Raw genomic sequence first — 25,121 nt, 5'->3', positions numbered from 1 at the left:
CTTGCTGATATTTATATATATTTCTTGTCCTTAGTCTTCTCCCGACTAATCGCCTGGAACTCAAGAGACATGAATAAATTATGCTTAGCTCCAGAACAAGACTGGGTTACATTGCCCTTGGAATCTCCACTGTGGTAGAGATGATCCCTGTCTTCCTTCTACCCAAAACCACCTTCACTTACACCGACATATATTTTTTTGGCACTGCTTGCTATTAAATAAAATGTTATCACCTAACATACCCAATACTTACCCCACTTTAGTGTACTAATAATCTTAATTTTAGTAATGACAGGAGGCGAATATTTGCATATCTTTCTTTACTGAAAACTCCAGCAGCATAGAAACAGTAACAACCAATCAGAGAAAAGATATGCTGCCCATAAAAGGGCCTGTCTATGACATCATTTCCTCTTTCTTTGAGGCGAAAAAAGTAACAGTCAATACATAAAAACATCAATACAGTAATCAATAACAATTCAACAACATAACGATAATGAACTTTGGTAGATCCATGATGTGACGGAGTGGAAGACGACTCTTCGTCCCATAAAATGGATATTCACGCTGAAAGAAAAAGAAAAAGGTGAAAGGTTTCTGGCGTGGCAACGTGTCCGCATATCATAACCATTGTATAACTGAGCAGTAATGTATAATAAGATGCGTAGCCTTATACTTAAGCAGAGAGCATCAAAACAGAACGTGAGAAGCCTAACAACCAAATCAAAGGAAAAAACTGATAATTTATATACTCCATGCATAACAACAACAATGTAAAAATATGCTTACATATACAGCAAGAACCTGCATGCTTACCTGAGCGCTAGGACTTAATCCTGAAAACAAAACTAAGTAATCTGGGGGGGAAAAAACAACCCTAGGGCGGGAAATATTCGCCTCCTGTCATTACTAAAATTAAGATTATTAGTACACTAAAGCTAATATAATCTTCAATTTTACCACATGACAGGAGGCTTCATATTTGCATTTTTAAAGCTTAGGCCGAACTAGTGTGAAGGAAGCATGTGAAATTTGGCGGAAATAGAAAGTACGAAACGTACTTTCCCGAGACCAGTCCGCACACCGCATAATGTCGGCTAGGGAGGCGCCTGCCAAGAACGCTTGGGACGCTGCCGCCCCTCTGACCGAGTGTGCTCCAAAGCTAGATTCGATTCCTGCCAGCTGGAGTAACCAGCGAACCCATCTGGCCAGGGTTGTCGCAGACACTGGGCCGTGAGGCTTTACGTAGGAAATCAGCAACTGGCCTGACAAGGAGCGCCGGAGGGCGGCTGTGATTTCTACGTATCTCCTAAGTGTCTTGACAACGCACAGTTTGGAGTCTGATTCAAAATATGGGTAAGACACAGAGGACGAATCTGATTTAGTCCATCTTGCGATGGAAAAAGTGACTCCCTCTGGAGTGAGAGAGAAACCGTCCACGTCAAAAGCCCTAATGTCAGACACCCGTCGGAAAGAGACGAGGCATAATAACAAGAGAGTTGCTTCAGCGATAGCGCAGGGTTGTCTGGCCAACCCCGAAGGAAATCCAGCACTCCATTCACTTGCCAGAGGTTGGAATATTTGGGTGCTGGTGGTCTCGTCAGTCTGGCGCCCCGCAGTAGACGACATACCAGCGGGTCCTGACCCACCGGTCTGCCTTGTACTGGGACGTGTGCCGCTGAAATGGCAGATCTGATCACGTTGAGGGATCTATATGATCAACCTGTCGAGAAAAGATGAGCAAGGTAATTGAGTATTAATGGAACAGGGGCAGTAAAGGGATCGGAGTCCCTTTCCATGCACCAATCACTCCAGGCTGACCAGGCGGAGATGTAACATCTCCTGGTGCCCGGGGCCCATGAGTCACATAGGAGATCTTTAGTAGACTGCGATAGGCCGTGGACCGACCAGGAGCCCCTGAAATCGTCCAGGCCACCAGTTCCAGTCGTCCTTCCAGGACGAGGGGGTGAGGTTCCCCTCGAGGTCCCGACAGGAGAAGTGGAAAGGTAGGAAGTAGGACAGGATTGTCGTGAGACATCTCCAGGAGATCCGGAAACCACGGTTGACTCTGCCAGAGAGGCGCTATGAGGAGGAGCGATATCCTGTGGGTGCGTAAGTACCGTAGTACCCGTGGAATCATCGAAAATGGAGGGAAGGCGTAGGCCCCTTGAGAGGGCCAGTCTTGAAGGAATGCATCCGCTGCTTCGCCCATCGGGTCCGGAAGCCAACTGTAGTATCTCCGTAGTTGGTGGTTGGTCCTTGAGGCGAACAAGTCTATTGATAGCGGACCCATCCGTTGTCGTAGTGTCTGAAATACCTCCCTGTTGAGTGTCCAATCGCTGGTGTCTCTCCAGTGTCGGGAGAACCAGTCCGCCGTCAGGTTGGAGACCCCTGGGAGATATTCCGCCTGTAACGTGATGTTCCTCCGTATGCAGAAGCTGTAGATGTCCTTTGTGGCTTCGGTCAGGTCTTTGGACCTCGCTCCGCCCAGACGGTTGATGTATTGCACCGCTGAGATGTTGTCCATGCGGAGTAGGATACAGCAATTCGACTTGTCTTTGGCCAGGCTGCGTAAGGCGAAGGAACCCGCAATCAACTCCAGGCAGTTGATGTGTAGGTCGGTCTCCTCTTCCTGCCATGGGCCCCCCGTGGAGGCCTCTGAGCAGTGGGCGCCCCATCCCCACAAACTGGCGTCCGATTCCACGACGAAGTCCGGGGAGGGTCCGAAGATCGCCCTGCCGTTCCAGGCTTGTATGTGTAGCAACCACCATCGTAGTTCTGATCTCACCTCCCGAGTGAGTGGGATCCAGTGGTCGTAGGAATGTCCGGTGCGCAGATATCCCGCTTTCAGCCGTTGCATGGCCCTGTAATGTAGAGGGCCCGGGAATATCGCCTGAATGGATGAGGACAGGAGTCCTACAATCCGAGCGAGCATCCTGAGCGGTATTGAGTCCATCCTCAAGACTCGCCTGATTTCTTTCCTTATTGAGGTAATCTTTTTCGAGGGGAGGCGTAGTACGCATTCCCTCGAATCGATGTCGAAACCCAGGAATTGTACCGACTGGGATGGAGAGAGAGACGACTTTTGCCTGTTCACCACGAATCCCAGGGACTCCAGCAAGTGAACTACAAATCTCGTCTGCGATCGTAGTCTGGACGCGGATTCGCAGAAGATCAGCAAATCGTCCAAGTATACGAGACAGCGTATGCCCTTCGTACGGATGCGAGCCATCACCGGTCTCAATAGCTTCGTGAAGCACCACGGAGCCGAGCTGAGGCCGAATGGCAGACAAGTGAATTGGCATACCCGTCCTCTCCACCTGAAACTGAGAAATTGACGGTAATCTCTGTCCACGGGGACCGTGAGATACGCGTCTTTGAGGTCCAGGCGTGTAAACCAGTCCTTCTTGACGAGAAGGTCTTGTAGAAGATGGATACCCTCCATCTTGAAGTGTCTGTAGACCACGAAGGTGTTTAGTTTAGTTGTCGGAGGTTGATAACCGTCCGATACTCGCCTGTCTTTTTCTTGACCAAGAAGATATTGCTTATAAAGCCTCCCCCGTCTGGCGCGTATTGAATTGCGCCCTTCTCGAAGAGCATGTGGATCTCTTCGTCCACCAGTCGGTTCTGTTCCGACGACATGTGGATCGGGGGGGGGGGGGGTGGTTTGGACGGGTTGCGCGGCAAAGTCTATTACGAAACCGCGCACCGTTTGGAGAACCCAGGCGTCTTTGGTAATCTGTCCGCAGTTCTGGAAAAAAGAAGACAGGTTGCCTGCAATAAACTTTGGGACATTGGTTTGTACAGAAGGACTCACCATTATTGAAGCGGCCGCGGCCCCTGAAGCCTCTGGTCCTCCCTGCACCTCGGAACGTAGAGGGCCTTTGTGATGAGGACGGGAAGAAGGTTGAAGTCTGTGGAAACGACCTGGAACCTGAGGACCAAAATCGTCTGGCGGCACGGTTCCGCTGTCGGCCAGCCCTTCCAAAAACACCTCTCGGGGGAGGAGTGTGGAACACCTGCCTGAGGGAGGTCGTGAACAAGTTCACATGTCGTTTTAGCTCTGTGATGAAAGCATCGCCAAACAGTAGACCCTGGGCCTTCGGTCCAAATTCCTTGGCTCCCAGTTCCAGGAGCTTGCTGTCGATCCTGATCAGCGCCGATCTGCGTCTCTCGACGCAAAGTGCGGCATTAGCGTTGCCTAGTAGACATATTGCGCGTTGGGCCCATTCGCGTATGACATGAGGGTCCAGTTGCGAGTCTTGGCTGAGGGCCATGTCAGCGAAATATAGCATCTTAGCTATGGGGCCCAGCAGATCCAGCACTTTGTCCTGTGCCGCCTTCATGCCCTTTACCACCCCTTTGCGTGGGTCTCTGCCCGAGCGTGACATAAACACCACCATCGTGTCATCGAATTCGGGCGTTAGTGCCACTTTGTCAGGAATCAGTGGCCTGGGGCATTCGGCCCGGAGGCGCGTCCGTACCTCCTTTTCCAATGGCTTGCGCAGCCAGTAGTGGACAAACTTCGCCAGATGTTCTGGCAGTGTCCACTCAGAGGAGCGAGGGTGTCGGATGGTACGCGGGTCAAATAAAGGCATCCCCTGGTCATCCAAAAACACCCCGTCTCCGGACGGACCGGCGTGGCGGTCGTTGTCGGCTTCCTTGCCTAAGAAGGTTTCTTTGACATAAGTTGAGGAGGCAGGTGGTAGGTCTTGCCACTCCTCGTCGTCCCAGGGTGAGCCGTCCCCGTGCCACTCGTCTACCACGTCTAGGGGGCGTGGGCCGTAGGCCTCATCCTCCTCCGAGGATAGGGGAGCGAATAGTGCGGGATGAGGATCCGCGTTCTTTACCCGTTTGACGGGTAGCTTGCCCTTCGTCTTGGCAGAAGGGGGGCTCGAAGCCTTTCTGTGTCTTTTGGCCTTGGACACCTCTGAGCCCGACGCATCCATGCGTTCTGGCGGGCTGATGTCGCCTTGGCTGTGGGGGAGGGCTCGTAAGAGGGCCTTTTCCACAGAAGCCGCCACGGCGGCATTGATCATGGCCTGAAAGTCTGGGTTATTTTGTGTGTCCTCCATGATCTGAGGCGTATCTCGACCTGTGGGGCGAGAAGCAAGTTTCACAGGCAGTTGTACAGGCAGTCAGGGCAAGAATAAACACATGTATACAAACTAATTCAGTACACAAATAAAAACAGGTACACAGAAAAAATCTTTGCACAAGGCAAAATACTCTGACCTGTTGATGGCTGGAGCAGCAAAGAAAGAGGAAATGATGTCATAGACAGGCCCTTTTATGGGCAGCATATCTTTTCTCTGATTGGTTGTTACTGTTTCTATGCTGCTGGAGTTTTCAGTAAAGAAAGATATGCAAATATGAAGCCTCCTGTCATGTGGTAAAATTGAGTGTGCCACATTCACAGCCAGTAGTTTGGTTCAAAATCTTTACAAAATATAAACGTTCTGTTGCTGCTTAGAATGTCCCTTTTTTTTTTTTTTAAGAATAATCTGTATAGTGCATTTTGTTTAAAAAGTGGTAGCTTCACCAATTACACAATCCCATCAAAGAAGTTTGTGCATTAAAAGTTACTTAACTGGAGCATCACCTACTCATACATAGATATATATATATATAAGCTTAAGTTGGGGGTGGCACTGTTGATAAAATTTGCAACGGGTCCGTTGACTGTAGATTGGTTAAATAGTCATTGCATCAACTGTACTAGGAATAAAAAGATGTTTAACAAACAAATACTGTGCAGTAATATATAACATGTCATATTTACTTTACCTTCTAAAGATCAGGTGGTCCTTCCAAAAGTTTGGCTTTCGTGTTACTGTATTCCAGAGCCAAATGAAGACATTCAGCACACAAACCAGGCGCTGCAATAAGATTTCTGGCACTCACTTAAATGCTATTTTCAGAGCAGCGCCTGCGCTCCCCTCTTCTTAGTGCCACGTGTGGCTTGCCAGTGCTGCGGCACATGTACCAACACCACGCGCAGAGGGGCAGTCGGCCGTCCGCGGCGCCCCTTCCAAATGTGCGCCCTAGGCCGGCGCCTACTTCGGCTATAGGTGGCGCCAGTCCTGCACTCTTACCAGTGTCCCACAAACCAACGTTCAGATCTCAAACCAACGTTCAGATCATGGCCTCCGATGGTCCCCCACTATCACCCGTCATTATCTGGCTCCACAGGAACTCTCCACACATGGAGGGACTATTAAAAAAAAAAAAACGTTTGGCTGAAACAATTTGGTGTAGAAGATACAGGATTTTTCTTTAAGTTAGAATTTTTAATGGTGGAGCTTTAGTTATACTAGTATTTTCTTAAGGCTCATAAATCACCTAGTGATCCGCCCGGCCGTCCAACTGTACTGGTATTGGTTCACTGGGTACAAAATTGTCAAAATGGGTTGATTTTTTTTTTCTTCAACTCTTGGCCAGTAATATCCCTGGCCAGTTGCACAACATTAAACATGTTTTATCAATTAGTCGATCAATTCCACTGGAGTACTAACAGCTCCTGGTTAACTGTATGTAACTTTACTTTATTCCAGAATTCCTTGTGAACTTGGTCTTGGTGCTTTTTTTTCCACAGGTGTTTGATGGGGACTGCTATCTTTAGAGACGTAGTTACATTATAGGTGCTAAATTTGCCCCTTCCTATGCTATACATTTTATGGGGTGTTGGGAGTTGTTTGTGTAGAATGCTGGGCAGGAAAATGCAGTGGAGTTCCATGATGTCCTCAATCAGAATACTTGTGATTTAAGTGTATCCTTAAAATAGGAAAAATTAAAATCCAGCGCACTCCCTTATCCGCTAAACAGCATCTTTGGTGTTAGTTTTTTAAAAAATAATGGGGCAAAAATAATGGGGGTTTAGTTACATTATATGATCATACATTGCATAAGCCTGCCACAACGTCAATATACCCCATCTTTGGCAGGTCCTACTCTAACAGCCAAATGTCTGCTAAATGAGCTACTTACTTGGGGGAAAAATTCCATCTCGAGTTCTCTGCAGTACAAAGCTAAATAGGGCCCTGGGATGAGGCACCTGTGACAGGGAGGGGTGCAATACCAAGGAGTTGGTTAGACTCCTTGAGATAGTGTTAGAATCTACTGTTAATAGAGATGTACAATCAGGCAGTGCAATAAATTAAATTTATTGTGAACCCACTGCAGGTAATATGCTTTTGAAATGCTCTCAAGAGCTGTTGGGTAAAGTCAGGGGAAAAGGTTTCCTTTTCAATTCTCTAGTATTGGATTGCCAAGAAGCATGTTTTTATTGGTTTGTCCAGTAGCCAAGGCTCCTCTGTGGGCGAAAAGCCTTACCCCAGACAAGTGGTACGTGATCCAGGCACCTGGTCAATATGTGGTGTAGGCTAAGTAGATTTAAAAAAAAATCTATATTTTGTATTCAAAAATCAAAAAATAAACAGTTTTCAAAACAGATTATCTTGGTATGAAAGTTGCATGCAATCAAGTGCTGTTGAACAAGGAGTGCCCAACGCGGTAAGTATACAGAGCCCAGTACAATACATTTTGCGATACATCTGAGATATAGCAGTTTTCTCATTTCTCTTTTTGAAGTGTTAAATATTAATATTGTTCAATTTTCCTTGTCTAATCAGGGGATCTCCTGGGGGTCTCACTCCATGTTAACCTATCAACTATCAACCGCACTTATTCACTGCTTATCTAACACTCTCTCACCACATGTTTACTTACATGCTTTACTGCTACGAGAATAGGTCATTACCGAGCAAGCTTTCACTAACATGAATAATCTAGCTTAACACCGAGCATGCATTTCTCTCCTAAACATGTGTTGGAGTGCAATTTATTTATTTTTCCTAAAACTGTACTGATATCTTGGTTTATTCCTAAAAAATTAATTAAGCAGAAAAATGTGCTACTATCACACATGCCGTATGTATGTTATACTATGTTTAATCTGACTACGCTTGTTTATGCTGTTGTGGCAATGCAGGCATTGTTGTACTTATCCGCACAACAAAAATAAAGAATGGAGAAAAAAAAAGTTTTATTATTGTTTGGTGAAGCAGTGGTAGAGAAGAGAAGATGAGAAGGGAACGTTGTGTTTTTGTTGTTGTTTTTTAAAAAATATTTTTGCAGTGCCTAAGATAGGTACATATAAGCCTGAGGTACCCCAACGGCAATCCTCTGGCATTACAACAAGCTTTACAATTGGGGTGGTAGAATGAACGTGCATAGATTACGTTAGCAAGGGTTATTTAAATATGGTTTTAGGTGTGCAGACTATGCTAGGCTTTTGGTTGGTTAAATAAATAACAGAGTTCAAGTTCTAGAGAAACATTATCATCTATCATTCATATATAGATATAAAAGGCCTTTGTAACATTATGTGTTTATTTATTGATTTTACAACATTTTAAATACATATAATTATTTATTATATTTTTTGTTTCCTATGTACACTCATTACTTTTATAATACCTTTATGTGTAAAAATAGTGAGATGTAAACTCTATTATCTATTACCTCATTCTCTTAATAAGTACATTAAAAAAACTAAGATAAATACAGATTGCTTGCCTCCTTTCCAGTGCTGGGATTCCTCTGCTGCAGCCGCCCGCTCCACCGCCATAGACATCAACATGCCTACTGACAACTTCTTAAATCTCCTCTTATCCATTTCTTGTCATAGAGGAAAATGGATTAGAGGTTTGCATGCGTTGCAAGCATTTGATCCCAGCACCGAGTTTCACTCAATTCTGGAGGAGGAAGCGCCTCTAGTGTTTAACCCTGCAATATGTACATTGCAGTTCCCACAAAACTGCAATGTTGTACAGTGCAGGTTTAGAATGACAGAACCACTGCACGAAACCACTTTTTTGGGATGTGCCTTAATAAGTCCTTTAATCACGTTTGTGAAATAGAAAAATCTTGTCTTCTAATTCTATATTCAAATCACCAGTTAGAATTTCTTTTTTTTTTTTTTTTGTCAATCTTTCTTTTATTAAGGCATGTGAGGTGGGTTACAGAATGGAGAAAGGGGAAACGTACGAGTGGTATGCAATAAAGGGTTAATACAGCAATAACATTGAATTACATTTCCGATATAGTAATGCCTCATTTTTGATTTTTTGTTGTTTAACGAAAACATATTATAAACAGGCTTATATTCCCCCACATGTCAACGATTTAAAGAGTTGGGTGAGAAGATGAGGGGGACAAGTGTGCATGCATGTTTGCAAAGGTAAACTTAATGTGCAGGTTACAGACAGGTTTAAGCTCCTCACACGTTATCATAACATGTGAGCTTAGTGTGCACATTATAAACAGGCTTAATCTTACTAACATGTCACGAGGGTTACGAACTGTAAATAAGTCTTACTCGCCTGACCAGTCACAGTGTGCTATAGCAAACAATAATACATAACAAATAATAGGGTGAGACGTACAATCTATCACATGCAACACTCTCGCATGGCGGAGACACGCCAAGTGGGCTATAGGCTGGGCCAAGAGATATTGTGTGCACTGCGGTAGGATTAGGGCGTAAGATAGCAGAATTGCGAGACCAACATGGGCAATATAGAAATGAAGACTAAAGAAAAGATAAGAAACAAATAGTAAAACGAACATGGGAGGTAGACAGCATGAAATCATGGTCATATAACTGGCTGGTACCCTGGATACACTGGGTCTGGAGAGAGTCCGTGTGTGGCGTTTAGCCTATGCCACTTAGAGTCCAAGTATAATGAGGGCGCCTGAGAGCAGTCTCGGTTTCCCTCATCTGCTCACTCCGTGCGCGTTTCTGCGGCATGTGTGTCTCTGCTCCCCGGGTTGCAGCGCTCCCTCTGGGCTTCCTGGGTGTCCGTCGCCCAGGCGCCATGTTTCTTCGGCCCGAGGCCTTAGCAGGGGCTCGTGCCACATGTCCATTGACCCCATCAACAGGGTCGTGGGCCCAAAGGTCCCCTTGGGTGTATGGGTGGCGTGGAAGGATTTCCTCCGGATGAACCCCCAGCTCGGAAGAAGTGTGCATGGGCCTGTCGATGGCATGGTCTCCCCATGTGGTGCGGTGCGTTGAACGGGTAGCCCGGGATTTGCACAGGAGTGTGCCCTGGAAAGCCTCTTTCTCAGCTCCTAGTCGGCATTTGGGTTTAGACACGGCCCGTGTAGGTAGCTTCAGCCGCCTCCCATGCCTGCTTGCGATGCATTGTCTTCTCAGCTTTATCAGTGGGAGCTTTGGGCGGTAAGTAGAGTTCGCCGGGCGAGTTTTATGTTTTGCCCCTGTTGGTGGCGGTTGTTGTCGCTTCAGCCCATGGACTCCACGTGTCCGTTGGCTGTGGCTCACCTTGGGCAACGCCTGAGCTCGCGGTAGTGCCGGCTCTGTGTGGGTGAGTGTCAGCTGCAGTACAGGGGTGTGAGTGCCTGCCCGTTGCTCCCTGGACGCCAGCTTCGCCCAGAACTTGTCAAACAGTTCGTCCAGTTTGGCCTCCAGCTCCGCATTCTGTGAGGGCCAGGTACACGTGGCGGCAGCCATGTTGTCACGGTTCATGTTACTCCGCAGCTCGCCATGCGTCTCAGCGGTTGTGGGTAGGTTGTTGCTTTGCATTGGACCGGGATAACCCCCGCCGGTCCTGGGGGGGGAGCAGGGCATCTGTTGGGCCGTACCTCCAGTGTCTGGGCGAGGAGAGCGGCCGCCTCTCCCCGGTCCCATCCCCCGCAGGCCGCGGCTGTCCATTCTGGGTGTCTGATCCGTCGGGCACTCAATTAGGGTTTCCAAGTTTGTTGCCGGGTCACCCCTGTTGTAGGTAGCCGATCTCGGGTGCTTTAGGCTTCGATTCTGTGGGTTTTTAGCCCGAAATTGGCAAACACAGCGGGAGCCCAGCTTTTCTGCGACTTCTCAGTTTGCTGGCTTGGCCCCGCCCCACCAGTTAGAATTTCTAATGGATAAAAGTTGCAGCTTTTCTGCACGAAGAGCAAAAAAAACAAAAAACCTCTAAGCACCCCATCCAAACAGAGGTATCCTACCTCCCCCCGACCCTCCCTATTATAATAGTAAGGGGGCCAATAAAACTAAAACCCATTACAAAAAAATATATATCTATATGTATATTTATTATGTATACTTACCATTAGACTTATTTTATCTTGTTTTAACTTGTTTTCTTCATCCCCAAAACGGCCAGTTATCCTGTATACGATAAGCAGTTTATCTTCAATTATTGTATATTTATGATTTTAAAAAAATATATATATTTCCTTAGTAATAGGTTTACACATTTTCTTTATTTCTGCATGCGAGGGTTTATTGCCTTACCTTATTTAATTGGTTTCCTCCCCCTCCCGTTTTGTAGGTGGGTAACTGTTCGACAAGAGTATAGTTGTTTATGAGTAAGTTTGATTTAAAAGGGCGAAATGCGTCAGATCAGATGTGCCGTAGTTATTGCAGTGTATATTTAAATAAAGAGGCTTGTGGCAGCCAGTGTTTCAACCTTCCACTCTGTGTGCTTGGATTTTCTTATTTTAAAACTTTTATGTGCTTTAAATCATTTGGTATGCGGAACCAATACCGGAGGCAACCATGGTTAAGCCTGGCAAATGGAATTACTTTGGACTTTATTAAAAACCCATCTGCAGTCAGAGTGTTTGCTACTTGGGAAGTAAAATTATGGAAGGTTGGCTATGGTGGATTTTCTCAGTTCTCAGTTCTATTCATTTCTAAGTTACCTATTTCCAACTGTTTCGTAAAAAGTTACTTGTCAACTTGCATTATTTCCTTGAAGGCTTTTACGTGGAAGAATAATATTTTTTTTTAAGTAGCTTTGTCATTTAACAGACAAGACCACTTCCTGTATTGTGACAGATGCAGCAATCTTGCTTGTGTGTAGCTAAAGGACGTGACTGTGGTGGAGTGTACAATACTGTATATTTGCTGACAGTGTCATGACCTTCTGATAGCTGTTTGGATACGCCATTTAAAGCGATAAATATGCATTTTATACATGGCATGTTAATTGTTGGATACATTAAAAGGGTGTTTAAACAAACTTTTTTTTACATTTTATTTCCTGCAGTGGGTCATTCAGAGTATGTTACTCCCAGAAAGGGGAGTACATGCAGAATACATGTGACCTCATTACTCCCGTATGATATTCAGCCTTCTTAGGGATCAAGGCATGCTATCACTATAAGGAAATATCACTTTTTTAATCTGTAGAGATTCTACAGTCATATACAAAGCTATGCATATATATGTAGGGTCAAGAGCAGTTTCCAAACTCCAAAACTGGTGTAATGTCAGACGGAAAAATACAGACTTAGGATTCTCCAATCTGTTCCAGTATGACAAGACTATTGTAGGTAGGGCAGTGTGGTACACAGTGAGATGTCATGATGATGGTGATATTAAAATGTCCATCTTATAGATGTCCAAACCTTTCCAGAGAGAAGCAGTCTAGCCAGAGTAAAATGTTTGCTAGATTTGTAGAAATGCATGAGACATTTGGGAAATAATGTGCATGAGTTGGGTATGTGCCTAGAGTTATATTCACTAATCTTAGATTTGGGGATAATTGACAAGGTGATTGTACGTTTTCAGGCAAAGTAATCAAAATGGGAAATGGATTAACTCAGTAACTGTTTTCCACATCAACTATGGCATTCCCTTAAATTAACAATTCTTAAAGGACCACTCTAGTGCCAGGAAAGCATACTCGTTTTCCTGGCACTAGAGTGCCCTGAGGGTGCCCCCACCCTCAGGGACCCCCTCCCGCCCGGCTCTGGAAAGGGGAAAAGGGTTAAAACTTACCTTTTTCCAGCGCTGGGCGGGGAGCTCTCCTCCTCCTCTCCGCCTCCGTTCCTCCCCGTCGGCTGAATGCGCACGCGCGGCAAGAGCTGCGCGTGCATTCAGCCGGTCACATAGGAAAGCATTCATAATGCTTTCCTATGGACGCTTGCGTGCTCTCACTGTGATTTTCACAGTGAGAATCACGCAAGCGCCTCTAGCGGCTGTCAGTGAGACAGCCACTAGAGGAAATAGGGGGAAGGCTTAACTAATTGATCAACATAGCAGTTTCTCTTTATAAAAAAATTAGTTAACCCTAGCTGGACCTGGCACCCAGACCACTTCATTAAGCTGAAGTGGTCTGGGTGCCTAGAGTGGTCCTTTAATCCAGCCGCCCACAATTCCTGTTTTACTGTATAAAACCAACACTGTATGTATTTCATGCTGCGCTCACATTTACCATATCGCGTAGTATACTGGTATGTTAGACCCACCAATAAAACTGCTTAAAACAAGCCTTAATTTGAGCCCTTTATTGTCTGAAGAGGAAACCATGACAATTTATATTTGACCTTAGATTGGGCATTTATTAAAGAGTGTGTGAATGATATTCTGTAATGTTGAACTCCCATTGAAAATATTAACATTTATGCAGTGAATTCTAAAGTTGGACGGCATCTTTTCATTAGTGAATAGGAATTTCTTTATTGTGTCTTACAATGTTTCAACCATGTGTGATCTTCACCAATTCTCAACAGCAATAAGGCTACTAAAAGAGTATAGGGGGCTGCTTGTATGCATTGTCAGCTTGATGGCAGAGTCATTACACCTTTCAAATATTATTGGTGAATGCTTGCTTCTATTTTTTTGTCTCAGTATTCATTGAAGAGATGATGTTTCTCAGAATCCACAGCTTTCAATGGTTGCAACTTTGTCTCATAGATGTTCTGTTCCACACACAGGTTAAGCGTTGTCTGCAGCCCTTCTGCCTATCGAAGAAGCAGCTGGAGCATGTGAGGGACTTGATTTTGGATGATATGGAACGTGGGCTGAAGAAAGACCCCCCGAAAAAGTCAACACTTAAAATGTTACCCACTTATGTGCGCTCAACCCCTGATGGCTCCGGTATGGTAACATTTTTATTTTTTTCATAATGTTAATTTTATTTGGTTTTGTACACATGTACACATCTTATTCAATATATGTAAATATACGTGAAACATTTAAGACATATAAGGACATTGGTATAAAGACATCAACATTGGTATAAAGACATCAACATTGGTATGGCGTGGCAGGCGCCACAAGTATTGATAAGGAGACTCTTGTGGTAAAGCATGAATTATTTGTTGCACATATATTCGAACTGTACAGCCAAGCCATAGGTTAGCAGACGATGGTGCAGCCCAGGATCTTAGGTGTTCATAGGATCTGGTGTCTTGAGTCTGGGCAAGTGTCACTGGATCTTTTAAGAGTACAGTTCCGTTTACCGGCGTTGCTGCCCTCGTGGACGAAATTGCTGGCAGTTTAAGACATCGCAGGAATGCCTCAGTGTCTCCAGAGGAGGTCAGTCCCGTGGTGGTATCTCCCTGTTGGACGGTCAGTGAGCCGTCCTTAATCCAGCGGTATTTCACAGCATGATCTCGCAGGTGGCTGGCTATAGGAGCCAGCATCCTTCTCTCTAGCAGCACGGAGAATGGTAAGTCTCTGTATATTGCGACCACACAGCCTTCGATCTGAACACTTCCCAAAACTCTGGAGCGGGTCAGGACAGCAGATCGAGTCGCAACATCCCTAGTGACCGCAATCGTGTCTCAGGGTACTCTCGCTGGTGCTGTAGCCGTCTTGCGGACTCTGAATACTGAGGTGAGTAGCGTGGGGTCAGTTCCACCCTTGATGCCCATTGACGTGATTAGCCTCTGGACAAAAGGCAGCAATGCCTCCTCCCCTATCGTTTCTGGGATACCGCGGAGGCGTATGCTCCGGTGTCTGTGTTGGGACTCCATCCCGGAGATCGTCCGGGTAAGCCTCTGTACTTGCTGGGCTAGGCCTTCTACTTGGCCTTGGGTGGTCTGCAGTGCAGCGTCCCGAGCACTCTCTCTGGACTCCACCGCCTGTACCTTCTGGCGGAGGACGCCCATCTCCTCCTGCGTTTCTTTCAGGTCAGCCTTCCACGCCCTGCGCAGGTCTGTCAGGAGCCTTTTAATATCTCCCTTCGTTGAAGGCGAGGAGTCCTCATCCGACTCTGCCTATTGGGATACCTCTCCCGGGGAGGTGAGTATGTCCTCCTCTTCACATGACTCTTCTGAGGCTTCTTCCTCCTCTCGGGGTTGCGGCGCCATCTTAGGAGGTGGCGGCGGGGTAGGCCGCTCGAATGAGAGCCTTATATCTGGCATTCTTGGGCTCTCCAGACCTCGCAATTTTCTGTTCCTGCGCCCCATGATGTTATCTGGGGGGGTTATCGGGTATTCGTCTCCCCAAAGCTCTGGGTCGTTTAAAAGTGAATTTAGGCCATTTCTGGTACGGAGCTCAAAAGAGATGCGTCTGTGTTCCAGCTCAGTTGGTCACGCCCCCCGTATGGTAACATTTTAACATTTAATATTTGTTTGTGATGGAATAACAACAGCTCTACACAACCCACCAGTAGCTGGAATGTTACATGTTTATACATACTGGAACAGAACACTAAGCGATGTTCAGTTTAATCACTGACAAAGTGTTTGCTTCACATTAGTGCATCATAATATTGTAAAGCGCTACAGAATCTGTTGGCGCTATATAAATGGCAATAATAATAATAGGTTCACAGAACTAGACTTTTCTGAAAATGTCCATATATAGTCTCCAGAAGTGTAAATACCCAGCTATTGTAGAAATACATCACCTGTTTGTTCATCATCCTTAAAGTCCCTCCTTCACGAGTCACATAGAGGAAGCTGGTAGATATAAAAACATGAAGGTTTACTGTCTCATCCCTCTATCTTGTGGTTCATCTCAATGGTAAAGGGATACAGGGATACTCTAAGAATCAAAACAACTTAAGCAAAGTTAAACAGTTTTGGTGTATAGCTCATTCACCTGCAATCTCACTACTAAACTCTGCTAATTAGAAATATCTCTAAAATCCAAAGTTTGATAGATTTCTAAAGCGGTTTTAAGTACATTTATTTTAGATAGATATATGATTTAACTGTATTTTCAGTAAATGGGCATTATGCTCAAATGCAGACATGTTTACATTCTGTTGCAATTAATTAAGTAGTCTGCACTGTTAATAATGCCTTCAGTGTCCTTATAAATACCTATATACAAGGTATTTGACCATTTTTATTTATATCATTTTGCCATACTTAATGTATGCAAAAAAAAAGTAATTTTTGCTTTTATATGAACATTTTAGACCCTGTGTGAAGTATTGCAAGATAAAGGACACTGTATACTTTGTAGTCTGCCCAATTTTCTAAATACTTTTATTAGTCCCTGGTGTTATCGTATATCTAGGATAGCCTTATGTCTATCCCACGCATGCTTAAACTCCCTCACTGCGTTAACCTCTACAACTCAGCTGGAACTGGAAGGGTATTCCATGCATCCAGTACCCTCTCAGTAAAGTAATACTCCCTGATATTATTTTTAAACCTTTCCCCCTCGAATTTAAGACCTCTTGTTGTGGTAGTTTTTCTTCTTTTTTTTTTTTTTAAGATTCTTTATTTATGATGTTTTTTGTTTTATACAGTAAATTAATTGGGATGGGGTTACAGAAGAAAAATAAGGGAGGGGTGGGGGAGGGAATAATACACAGTCGTATAGTAATATTTTACATTCTGGTTTTCTAGCCGTTTGAGTTATACAATTGCCCAACATATAAACATTGATCAGACAAGTCTGAGCTGTATCTTGTTCCACATAACCTTGGTGAGGAAGTAGACAGGAGTCCAGGGGAGGGGGAAAGGAAGAAAGAAGCAGAAGGAAGACCTGGTTTGCACCGGTTTGTGCATGCTTTCTGCTGCGGGCCCGTTTGGCGTGTATTGTCGAGGTAGGCCCAGTGGGGTCCTTTCCTAGATCCCAGGTTTGATCATCCCGCTCCCCCCCCCCTCGTTCCCCCCGTGATCACCGGTGAAGGTACTGTCGTTCGTCAGTTGCCTATTGCTATGGTGACCTTTTGGTTACGTCATGTGGCCAGATGTAGGCTATGGTCTCAGTCTTTCTTTGTAGCATGGTTTGGCGTGTGTTTAGGGCGTATGTATTTCGATAAGGAAACTAGCCGGTTCTTGTGTATCCTGTGCGTGGGTAAGGTTGCAGTGCCTTGGTAAGGGGATGGGTCGTGAGATGGTTCCCCCGATAAGGGGGGCCACTCCGGTGAGCGGGTAAGGTAGTTTGCGACACGGAGTCCCAGCCTCGCGATTCCGGTGGGTGGGTTTGAGGGGATCTTTATGTTGTATTTAGCGGGTTCCATCTGTGCATGTGCTGTAGGGGGTCCTTATCTGAGGGGTGTTAGTTCCCGTACTTAGTATATCTGGGTTTACCAGGGTATGGAGGTATCTCCCTCGATCCATGGGTCCCATATCTTATGAAAGCGCTTAGGCGTGTCGTGGAGTAGGGATGTGAGCTTATCCATTTGTATGTGGTCTTGTATTTTTTTTGTGATAGATGTCTGTGATGGTATTCTGTTTGTCGACCAAAGTTCCGCTATCGCTCGCCTAGTTGCTAAGGCGATACGGGCGCTGAGTTTGTTTTCTGATCTAGTGAGGTCTTCTAGGGGTTTTGAAAGTAGTAGTGCCCATGGGTCTAATGGATATGGTTTGTGTAGGATTTTAGTCAATAGAGCAGTGACCTTGAGCCAAAGGGGTTTGATTTTGGGGCAAGTCCACCAGCAGTGGAGGAACGTCCCTTGTTCTCCGCACAATTTCCAGCAAGTGTTGGGTGTTTTGTGTATGATTGCTAGGCGTTGGGGTGTGAGGTACCAACGGAAAAGCATCTTATATGCTTGTTCCGTGTGTGTTACACAGATCGATATCGAAGCCGTAGCTTCCCATATGTCTGCCCAATCTGTGGAGTCCTCTGGGGGTCCCAGGTCCTTCTCCCAGGCTGCTATGTACGGTAGTGTGACTTGAGTGGGGTGAGTTGCCAGGGTTGTGTATAAATCCGATATTTGTCCTCTTCTAGTTGGGCATTGTGTGCATTCTTTTTCGAATCGGGAGAGTGTGGCTGTGCCTGCTTGTCGGATTATTGGAGTTGAGGCAAAGCTGCATATTTGAATATATCTAAAGTGGTCAAACGTTGTTAGTGTGTCGGCTTCCTTGATTTCTGAGTATTGTATCACTTTGTCATCTTGGTATAGGTGACCAAGTCTTGCTATGTCTCTTTGATCGAAGCTGGCGAAATGGGCTGGAGTAAGACCTGGTGGGAATAGTTTGTTCCTCCAGATCGGGGTCATTGGGGAGAGGAATGAAGATAGCTCATATTTGTAATGCAGTTTGTCCCATAAGTCTATAGAGTGAGTGATGGCTGGGGCGGTTGGGGGGGGGTAGGGGTCGGTGTGGTTTAGGGACCCACATGTAGAGGGAAGGGTGGTCTCTTCCGAAGATAGTATGTTCAATGTCTACCCATCTTTTAGTTTGTGGGGGAACGTGCCACTGTTGGATTTGGGTCAATTGTGCCGCTGCGTGATAGTGCGAGAAGTTTGGGAGCCCCAGTCCTCCCTGCTTTTTGGGGACATAGAGGGTGGTTCTGCTGACTCTGGGTTTGCGACCGTTCCATATGAACCTATCAACCGCCGTTTGTAAGGTCTTGAGGTCTGCTTTGTGGGGAGATATGGGCAGTGTTTGAAAGAGATATAGTAGTCGGGGGAGTAAGTTCATTTTCACGGACGCTATTCGGCCGAGCCATGAGACTCCCAGAGTCGCCCATTTTTGGAGGTCGGTGTGGGCTCTTCTCAGGAGCGGCTTGTAGTTTTTGTCGTATATGGTGGTTAGGTCGACTGGTAGCTGGATTCCCAGGTACGTTATGTCCGTGGGGCATATTCGAAATGGGTATTTGTTTTTTAGGTCGATAAGTTGTGAGTCTGAGAGTTGTATTGGCAGAATTTCCGATTTCGCAATGTTCAATTTGTATCCTGCTACCATTGCGTATTCTTGTATAGTGGTCAACAGGGATTCTATGGATTGGTCTGGGTTGGTGAGTGTGAGGAGTATATCATCTGCATAGGCAGACACTGTGTATGGTTCTCCTCTAATGGTTACTCCCTCTATGCGAGGGTTGGTGCGGATGGCTTGGAGGAGGGGCTCCAGTGAGATCGCGAACATGAGGGGCGAAAGTGGGCAGCCCTGCCGTGTTCCGTTAGATATTGGGAATCTGGGTGGAGAGATGTTGGGAAGCAGTAAGGCTCCTTGAGGGGAGTGGTAAGTTGCCTGCAGGAATGCTATGAACGGGTTCGGGAAATTCATGTGTTCTAATGTGCGATATAGGAAAGGCCACAGGAGGCGGTCAAATGCCTTTTCGGCGTCTAGTGAGATTACGGTGGTGGGGATTTTACGGTGTTGGGTTAGCCATATAAGGTCGATGTTTCTACGTGTGTTGTCTAGTGCTTGCCTGTTGGGGATAAAGCCTACTTGGTCTGGGTGTATTAATTTGTCTAAGTATGGGTTAAGTCTGTTGGCCATCATTTTGCTCATAATTTTGAGGTCCACGTTGAGTAGGGAGATTGGTCTGTAGTGTTCGGGTTCAGTGAGATCCTTATTAGGTTTGGGGAGTAAGCATATGTTTGCTGTCGTCATGTCAGTCGGAAGGTGTTCTCCTCTCAGGGTAGCGTTAAATACCGCGCAGAGGTGTTTAAGGAGTAAGGGGCTAAACTCTTTATAATAAAGAGCAGTGTAGCCGTCTGGTCCTGGGCTTTTGTTGGGCTTACAGGCCCCGAGAGCTGTTGCCATTTCTTCTACTGTTGCTTCTGCTGCTAAGGCTTGTTTGGCCGCCTCGGTTAGGGTGGGTAATGTAATGCGTTGGAGGTAGTTGTCTAGTTGTTCCCGGTATGTCGTGGTCTCTTGGTCAAGGTGTGGGGAATGGTTGTACAGGGATTTGAAGTAGTGTTGGAATGTGTCGCCTATCTGTTCGGGTAGTTCGCTAATGGTGCCTGTCTTTGTGCGTATAGATGAGATTTTTTTGGCCTCTATGCGTTTTTTGAGCCGTCGGGCCAGCATGGTGTCGGCTTTGTTGCCAGTTTCATAGTATTTCTGCTTTAGCCACATCATTGCTTTGGTCGTGTCTGTGTGCGTGAGTCGCTTGAGAAGGTCTCTGGTGGCGGTGAGGTCGCGCAGTGTTCGTGGCTGTGGGTCGCGTTTGTGGCTTGTTTCAAGTTTTCGCAGCTTGGTTAATGTTTCCGTTAGTTGTTGTATTTTTCTCTTTTTGTGGGCAGTGGCTAGGCTAATGAGGGTTCCTCTGATCACCGGTTTGTGAGCAGCCCACAGTGTTATTGGGGAAGCTACCGAGTGCGTGTTAGTGTCGAAATATTCTTTAATAGTTTGGGCAATTGAGAGCCTAATTTGGGTATCGTGAAGGAGTAGTGGGTTCAGCCTCCACGACCAAGGTCGTTTTAGGTCCGGTATGCGAATGGTAAGTGTTATGTCGGCGTGATCTGACCATGAGATGGTCCCTATGGATGTATGAGATACCTGAGATGTCAAGTTCGGTGATATGAGGAAGTGGTCTATGCGTGAATACGTGGTATGCGGGTGCGAGTAGAAGGTATAGTCGCGGGTGGACGGGTGTTGTGCCCTCCATATGTCGACTAAGTCTTGTGTAGCTAGAAATTGTGCGAAATATGTGTCATTCCTGGGTGGTTGCGTTGCTTCCCGTGTCGACCTGTCAATGGCGGGGATATGCGTGGCGTTGCAGTCTCCACCTACTATAAGGCGTTCACCTGTGTAAGCCTGTAGATGCGACGCGTATTGTTGCCAAAATGTGTTGTGTGGGATGGTCGGGGCGTATACCGAACTTATGGCATAAGAGTTTACGCCTATTTTCCCTTCTATTGTAACATATCGCCCTTGCAGATCAATGGTACTCTTGATGTCTGTTAGGGGGCATGTGGATTTGAGGAGGATTGCGACACCTTTCGTCTTAGTATCTGGGGAGTGGGCCATGTAGCTCTGTTTGTAGTATCGGTTGGTGAGGGGGAACGATCTTGTGGTTGTGAAGTGCGTTTCCTGTAGGAGTAGGATATCTATGTGTTGTCTGTGTGCCCATCGTAGTAAGCCGTGTCTTTTGGCTGGTGTGTTGAGGCCCTTGGCGTTAATGGAAACGCATTTTAAAGACAGGGGCATTGTGGTGGCTGCTGCCCCGAGTTGGGTTTAATGCCTGCCTTGGTGCGTGGTGTGTTAATGGGTAGTGGGTAAGGTGGTAGGTAGCTCAGGGAGCGGGCTGGGGCTCCGTGCCGCGGCTTTGGAAAAGGGGGGCAGGAGGGGAGGGGGCAAGGGATGTGAGGTTCAACAATAACAATAACGGCCCGAGGGGCCAAGCTACTGGTCTTACTCGTTGCCAGCAGGTGGTGGGGTGGTTCGCCTAACCGCTCCTTGAGGTGCGGAGGTGAAGGTATGTAGTGTGGTGGTCTATAGTGGCGGATAGCCAGAATCGCAGTCTGGCCCTTTGATCGAGTCTATGCAATGCCTGTGCGAAGTGTCGTCCGATTATACCATGTGTTATGTCCTGGTGCCCGCGGTACTGCCCTCCCCCCCCCCCCCCCCCAAAGGAGGAGGGGGGCCGGAGAGAGGCCCCGCGCGCCCCGTGCCCAAAAGGTGTATGGTCATAGTGCGTACTATACCCAGAGTCAGTTGTCCTTGGAGGGGTATGGAGTATACCAGGGGGGTGGTGTGTCCTGTTGTGGATGTCTCCCATTGTGTCGGTCGCTATAGCTGGTCGGGGGGCCCCGGGATCTGTGCTTTATTTATGGATTTGTATACCTGTTCAAGATATATGGAAAGAGAAAGAAAGATAAACATACATGCAACGGCATATAACAGAAGATTTTCCGGGTCTTAATGGTAGGAAAACATTATTAAAACATTACTTTGTGTATCTCAATTACTGTAATACACCTTTCACCATTGTAGTCCTGTTGCGCATACAATCTCATAGTGAGTACATTCTCTTTACAATCGCTTTTCTGATGAAGTACATTTTCTATCACCTGGGCATATCTAGTAACTTCTTTCTGTCAAGCTAAGAGCTGCTAGCTAGCTAGTCATTGTCATATCTTGTGCAGCCCTTATTCTATGGTGTTTTGTTGTTCCGTAACATGTTCCCATATGTTTGTCACATTTAAGTGTTCCTCATTGTGACAGGTGTTTCTCTTGTTTCCCCCCTCCCTTTTTTTTTTTTTTTTTTTGTGTTTGTTTTTTAATAGCAATAATTGGTTATGTGCAATGTAATTATTTATCCATATGTTTAATTTTTGTATAGATATTATCCCCCCCCCCCTTTTTTTCCCCCTCATAACAATATTCGGTTACGTGCAATGTAATTATTTATTCATATGTTTCGTTTTTATATAGGTATTTTTTCCTTCTTTTTTTTTTTTTTTTTGTTATTATTATTTAAATTTTTTTTTTTTCTGTTTTTTTTTTTGTTCTATTATTAATATTATAACAATATTTGGTTGTGTGTAATTCCCATTGCTTTGGGGTTGTGAAGGGTGTGGAAGGTGTGCGGTGTTTATGTGTGCTCATGCTATGAAATTATGGGTACATGCAGTCCAGTAATGCAAGCCTAGAAAAGTACATGTGCTGATAGTGCTGTGTGGTATATCTTATCTGCCATGTTGACGGTGGTTATGTAGCAGGTCGTCGGAATGTCTTTTCTGGGAGAGTCTTGGGAGGTCTTGCGTCGGGGTCCTGGGGTATAGGAACGGGTGCAGTCCGTGGTATGTTGTCGGAGATACGGTGCTTTCGTCATGTGGCATCCTTTTGTCGACCTGTGGTGGTTAGGCCTGATTGTCTCCAGCGGGTAAAAGGCGTCGTTGATGGTTGGCTTCTTCTCTTCGGGTAGGCGGTGTTCGGGCCGCACTGGGCCCCGCTCCGTTGTTGGCATCCAGGGGGGGTAGTCCCAGTCGCTCCGCAAAGCTGTTCACGTCTGCTATGTCGTGTAGGGTGTAGGTTTGGTAGTTTTTGCGCACTGTAAGTTTAAAGGGATGCCCCCATGCATACCGCATCCGTCGTCGCGTGAGTTCCAGGGTAAGTGGTCGCAGTTCTCTGCGCTTCCTCAGGGTACTGGGAGCCAGATCTTGAAAAAATTGCACCTGGTGGCCTTCTATCTGAAGGGGGTTGTCCCGTGCGGCTCTCATTATGGCCTCTTTAATGTGGTAGTAATGGAGCCGCACTATCACATCTCGCGGCCGGCTCATTCCGGGCGTGGGGGCCCGCAGTGCCCTGTGGGCTCGATCTAAGAGGAGCTCGGCTGGGGGTGCTTCTGGAAGCAGGCTGCAGAAGGTCTCTCTTATGGTGGATGCGAGGGATTCCATGTCTACCGTCTCGGGTAGGCCCCTTATTCTTATATTATTTCTCCTCGACCTGTTGTTGAGGTCTTCTTGGGCATCCTCCAGTTGTTTCACCTGGTCTCTGAGGCCTTTTATGGCCTGCTCTTGTGCGTCTGCTCTGGAGGTAGCGCCCTCCATTTTGTCTTCTAAGGAGTTGGTGCGTTGCACGAGGTCTGTGAGGCCTGCCCGTAACGGCGCCAGGTGCTTGGTAAATTCCGCAGCCATGTTTAGTTTGATGTCGTGTAGGAGACTACGAAGGTCGTCTTTTGTGATGGGGTTAGTGTTTTGGTGACTTATGTCACTCGCAGCAGAGTCGGAGTCATATTCTCTTTGCTCTTCGGCTCTTTGCTCGTCCTCCGGCTTGCGGCTACGGAAGATTGGAGCCACGGCCGTCCCTTGTTTAGACTTGCGTCCGCCGCCCATCCTCTCGGTGGTACCGCTGTTTGATGGTACTGATACAGGTTTTTGGGACGATTTTGGGTCAGGATTGCAGCTGATATTAGCTTAAGGTGGGCCAGATTTTGCGGAGCTCTAGCAAGTTGCCGCCATTCGCACCGGAAGTCAGGCGCCGCCCTCCTCTTCTTTTAAATATAGACTCCTCTTTACTGTGTTTCAGTAAGCTTTTAATTTGGCAAATATTTTTTTTATAAAGGATGAACGAATGAGTGAAATATAAAGATTGTGTAAATGTACATACTTAAAATTTTTAAGTTTAATCTATACACAAATTTACTGTGTTATGATATGTTTATATGCTAGCTGCGAATCCTTTGCTTCAAATAAATGTTATGCTAATATTTTTTCAATCACGAAGTGCCAGGTACTGAAGTGGGTTATATATTGTTGTCATACCTGCTGCTGTATGTAATAAAAGTTATATTTTTGCTTATTTTGTCCCCGGACAAAGGTGCATCTAGCACCGAAACGGCCGTCGGGCTCACTTGCTTTTCTTTCCTTTTTCTCATTTTTACTTTGCACTATGCACATTTGATTTTGTAGATAATTGTACATAATATATTATTAGTGTCAGTTGGGTAGCTGCTCTGTAAGGGGGACACTTCTTTGGCATTGGTAATTTGCTGGCTTAGCACAGCAACTGAGGTAATATGCTCTATTGCAGGGGTAGGCAACCTACGGCACTAGTGCCATGCACGGCACTCACGGTGACTTTGCACGGCACTCAAGGCTGCTAGAGCCAAACAGGCTCTGTCCTATCAGGAGTCCCAGTGAAACTTCAGATATCTGCTAATACGAAGAGGTGGTGAAGGACAATCCTCAATTTAAGCATTGCAGCACATAGAGGAAGTGATCTGAGCTCCCAGCACTTGTGAATGGGAATCCACACTGTAGCAGAGCAGCCTGCCGCTGCTGTTGCAGTTACTATACTTGAGCTATACCTGGCCAGCCTGGTCCCCACTGGAACCTAGGGAAGCCATCCATACTGCTAGATATAGACAGAAATAACCCTCCCCTCATACAAATAATACGAACAGCCTACACACAAACATATACACAGTCCCCACAAACGCAACACCACTAACAATCCACATACATGCACACAACCCCGCATGCAGCATCTCACATGCAATACCCCAAACAGCCCCCACACATACACACACTACCAAACACACAATGTGACATATCCATCCACCTACAATTCCACAAGCAGCCCCCATACACAGCCAACATTCATAGGTATCACACACGATACCATAAAGTACTAATGAACATATACAATATAATAGCTCATATACGCACACATACAACGATACAAAGCAATTACAGTAAAAATAACACAAGCAGAATACGGCAGCATAC

At 46.1% G+C, this 25,121-nt stretch overlaps 1 protein-coding gene across 2 annotated transcripts in view; it reads left to right on the top strand.

Annotated features, from left to right (window-relative positions):
* The window catches only part of HK3 (hexokinase 3), a 102,014-nt gene that overhangs the window by 30,541 nt on the left and 46,352 nt on the right, over positions 1-25,121 (top strand). For both annotated transcript variants that reach the window (XM_063447290.1, XM_063447292.1), the window contains exon 3: positions 13,741-13,903. In XM_063447290.1, the coding sequence (XP_063303360.1) occupies positions 13,741-13,903 (163 nt within the window). The remainder of the gene's footprint in view (positions 1-13,740; positions 13,904-25,121) is intronic.

This window comes from Pelobates fuscus, chromosome 3 (genome assembly GCF_036172605.1).
Source record: "Pelobates fuscus isolate aPelFus1 chromosome 3, aPelFus1.pri, whole genome shotgun sequence".
NCBI classification, from domain to species: domain Eukaryota; kingdom Metazoa; phylum Chordata; class Amphibia; order Anura; family Pelobatidae; genus Pelobates; species Pelobates fuscus.
Note: the sequence above shows the minus strand (reverse complement) of the source record. Positions and strands in the feature narration are given on the sequence as shown.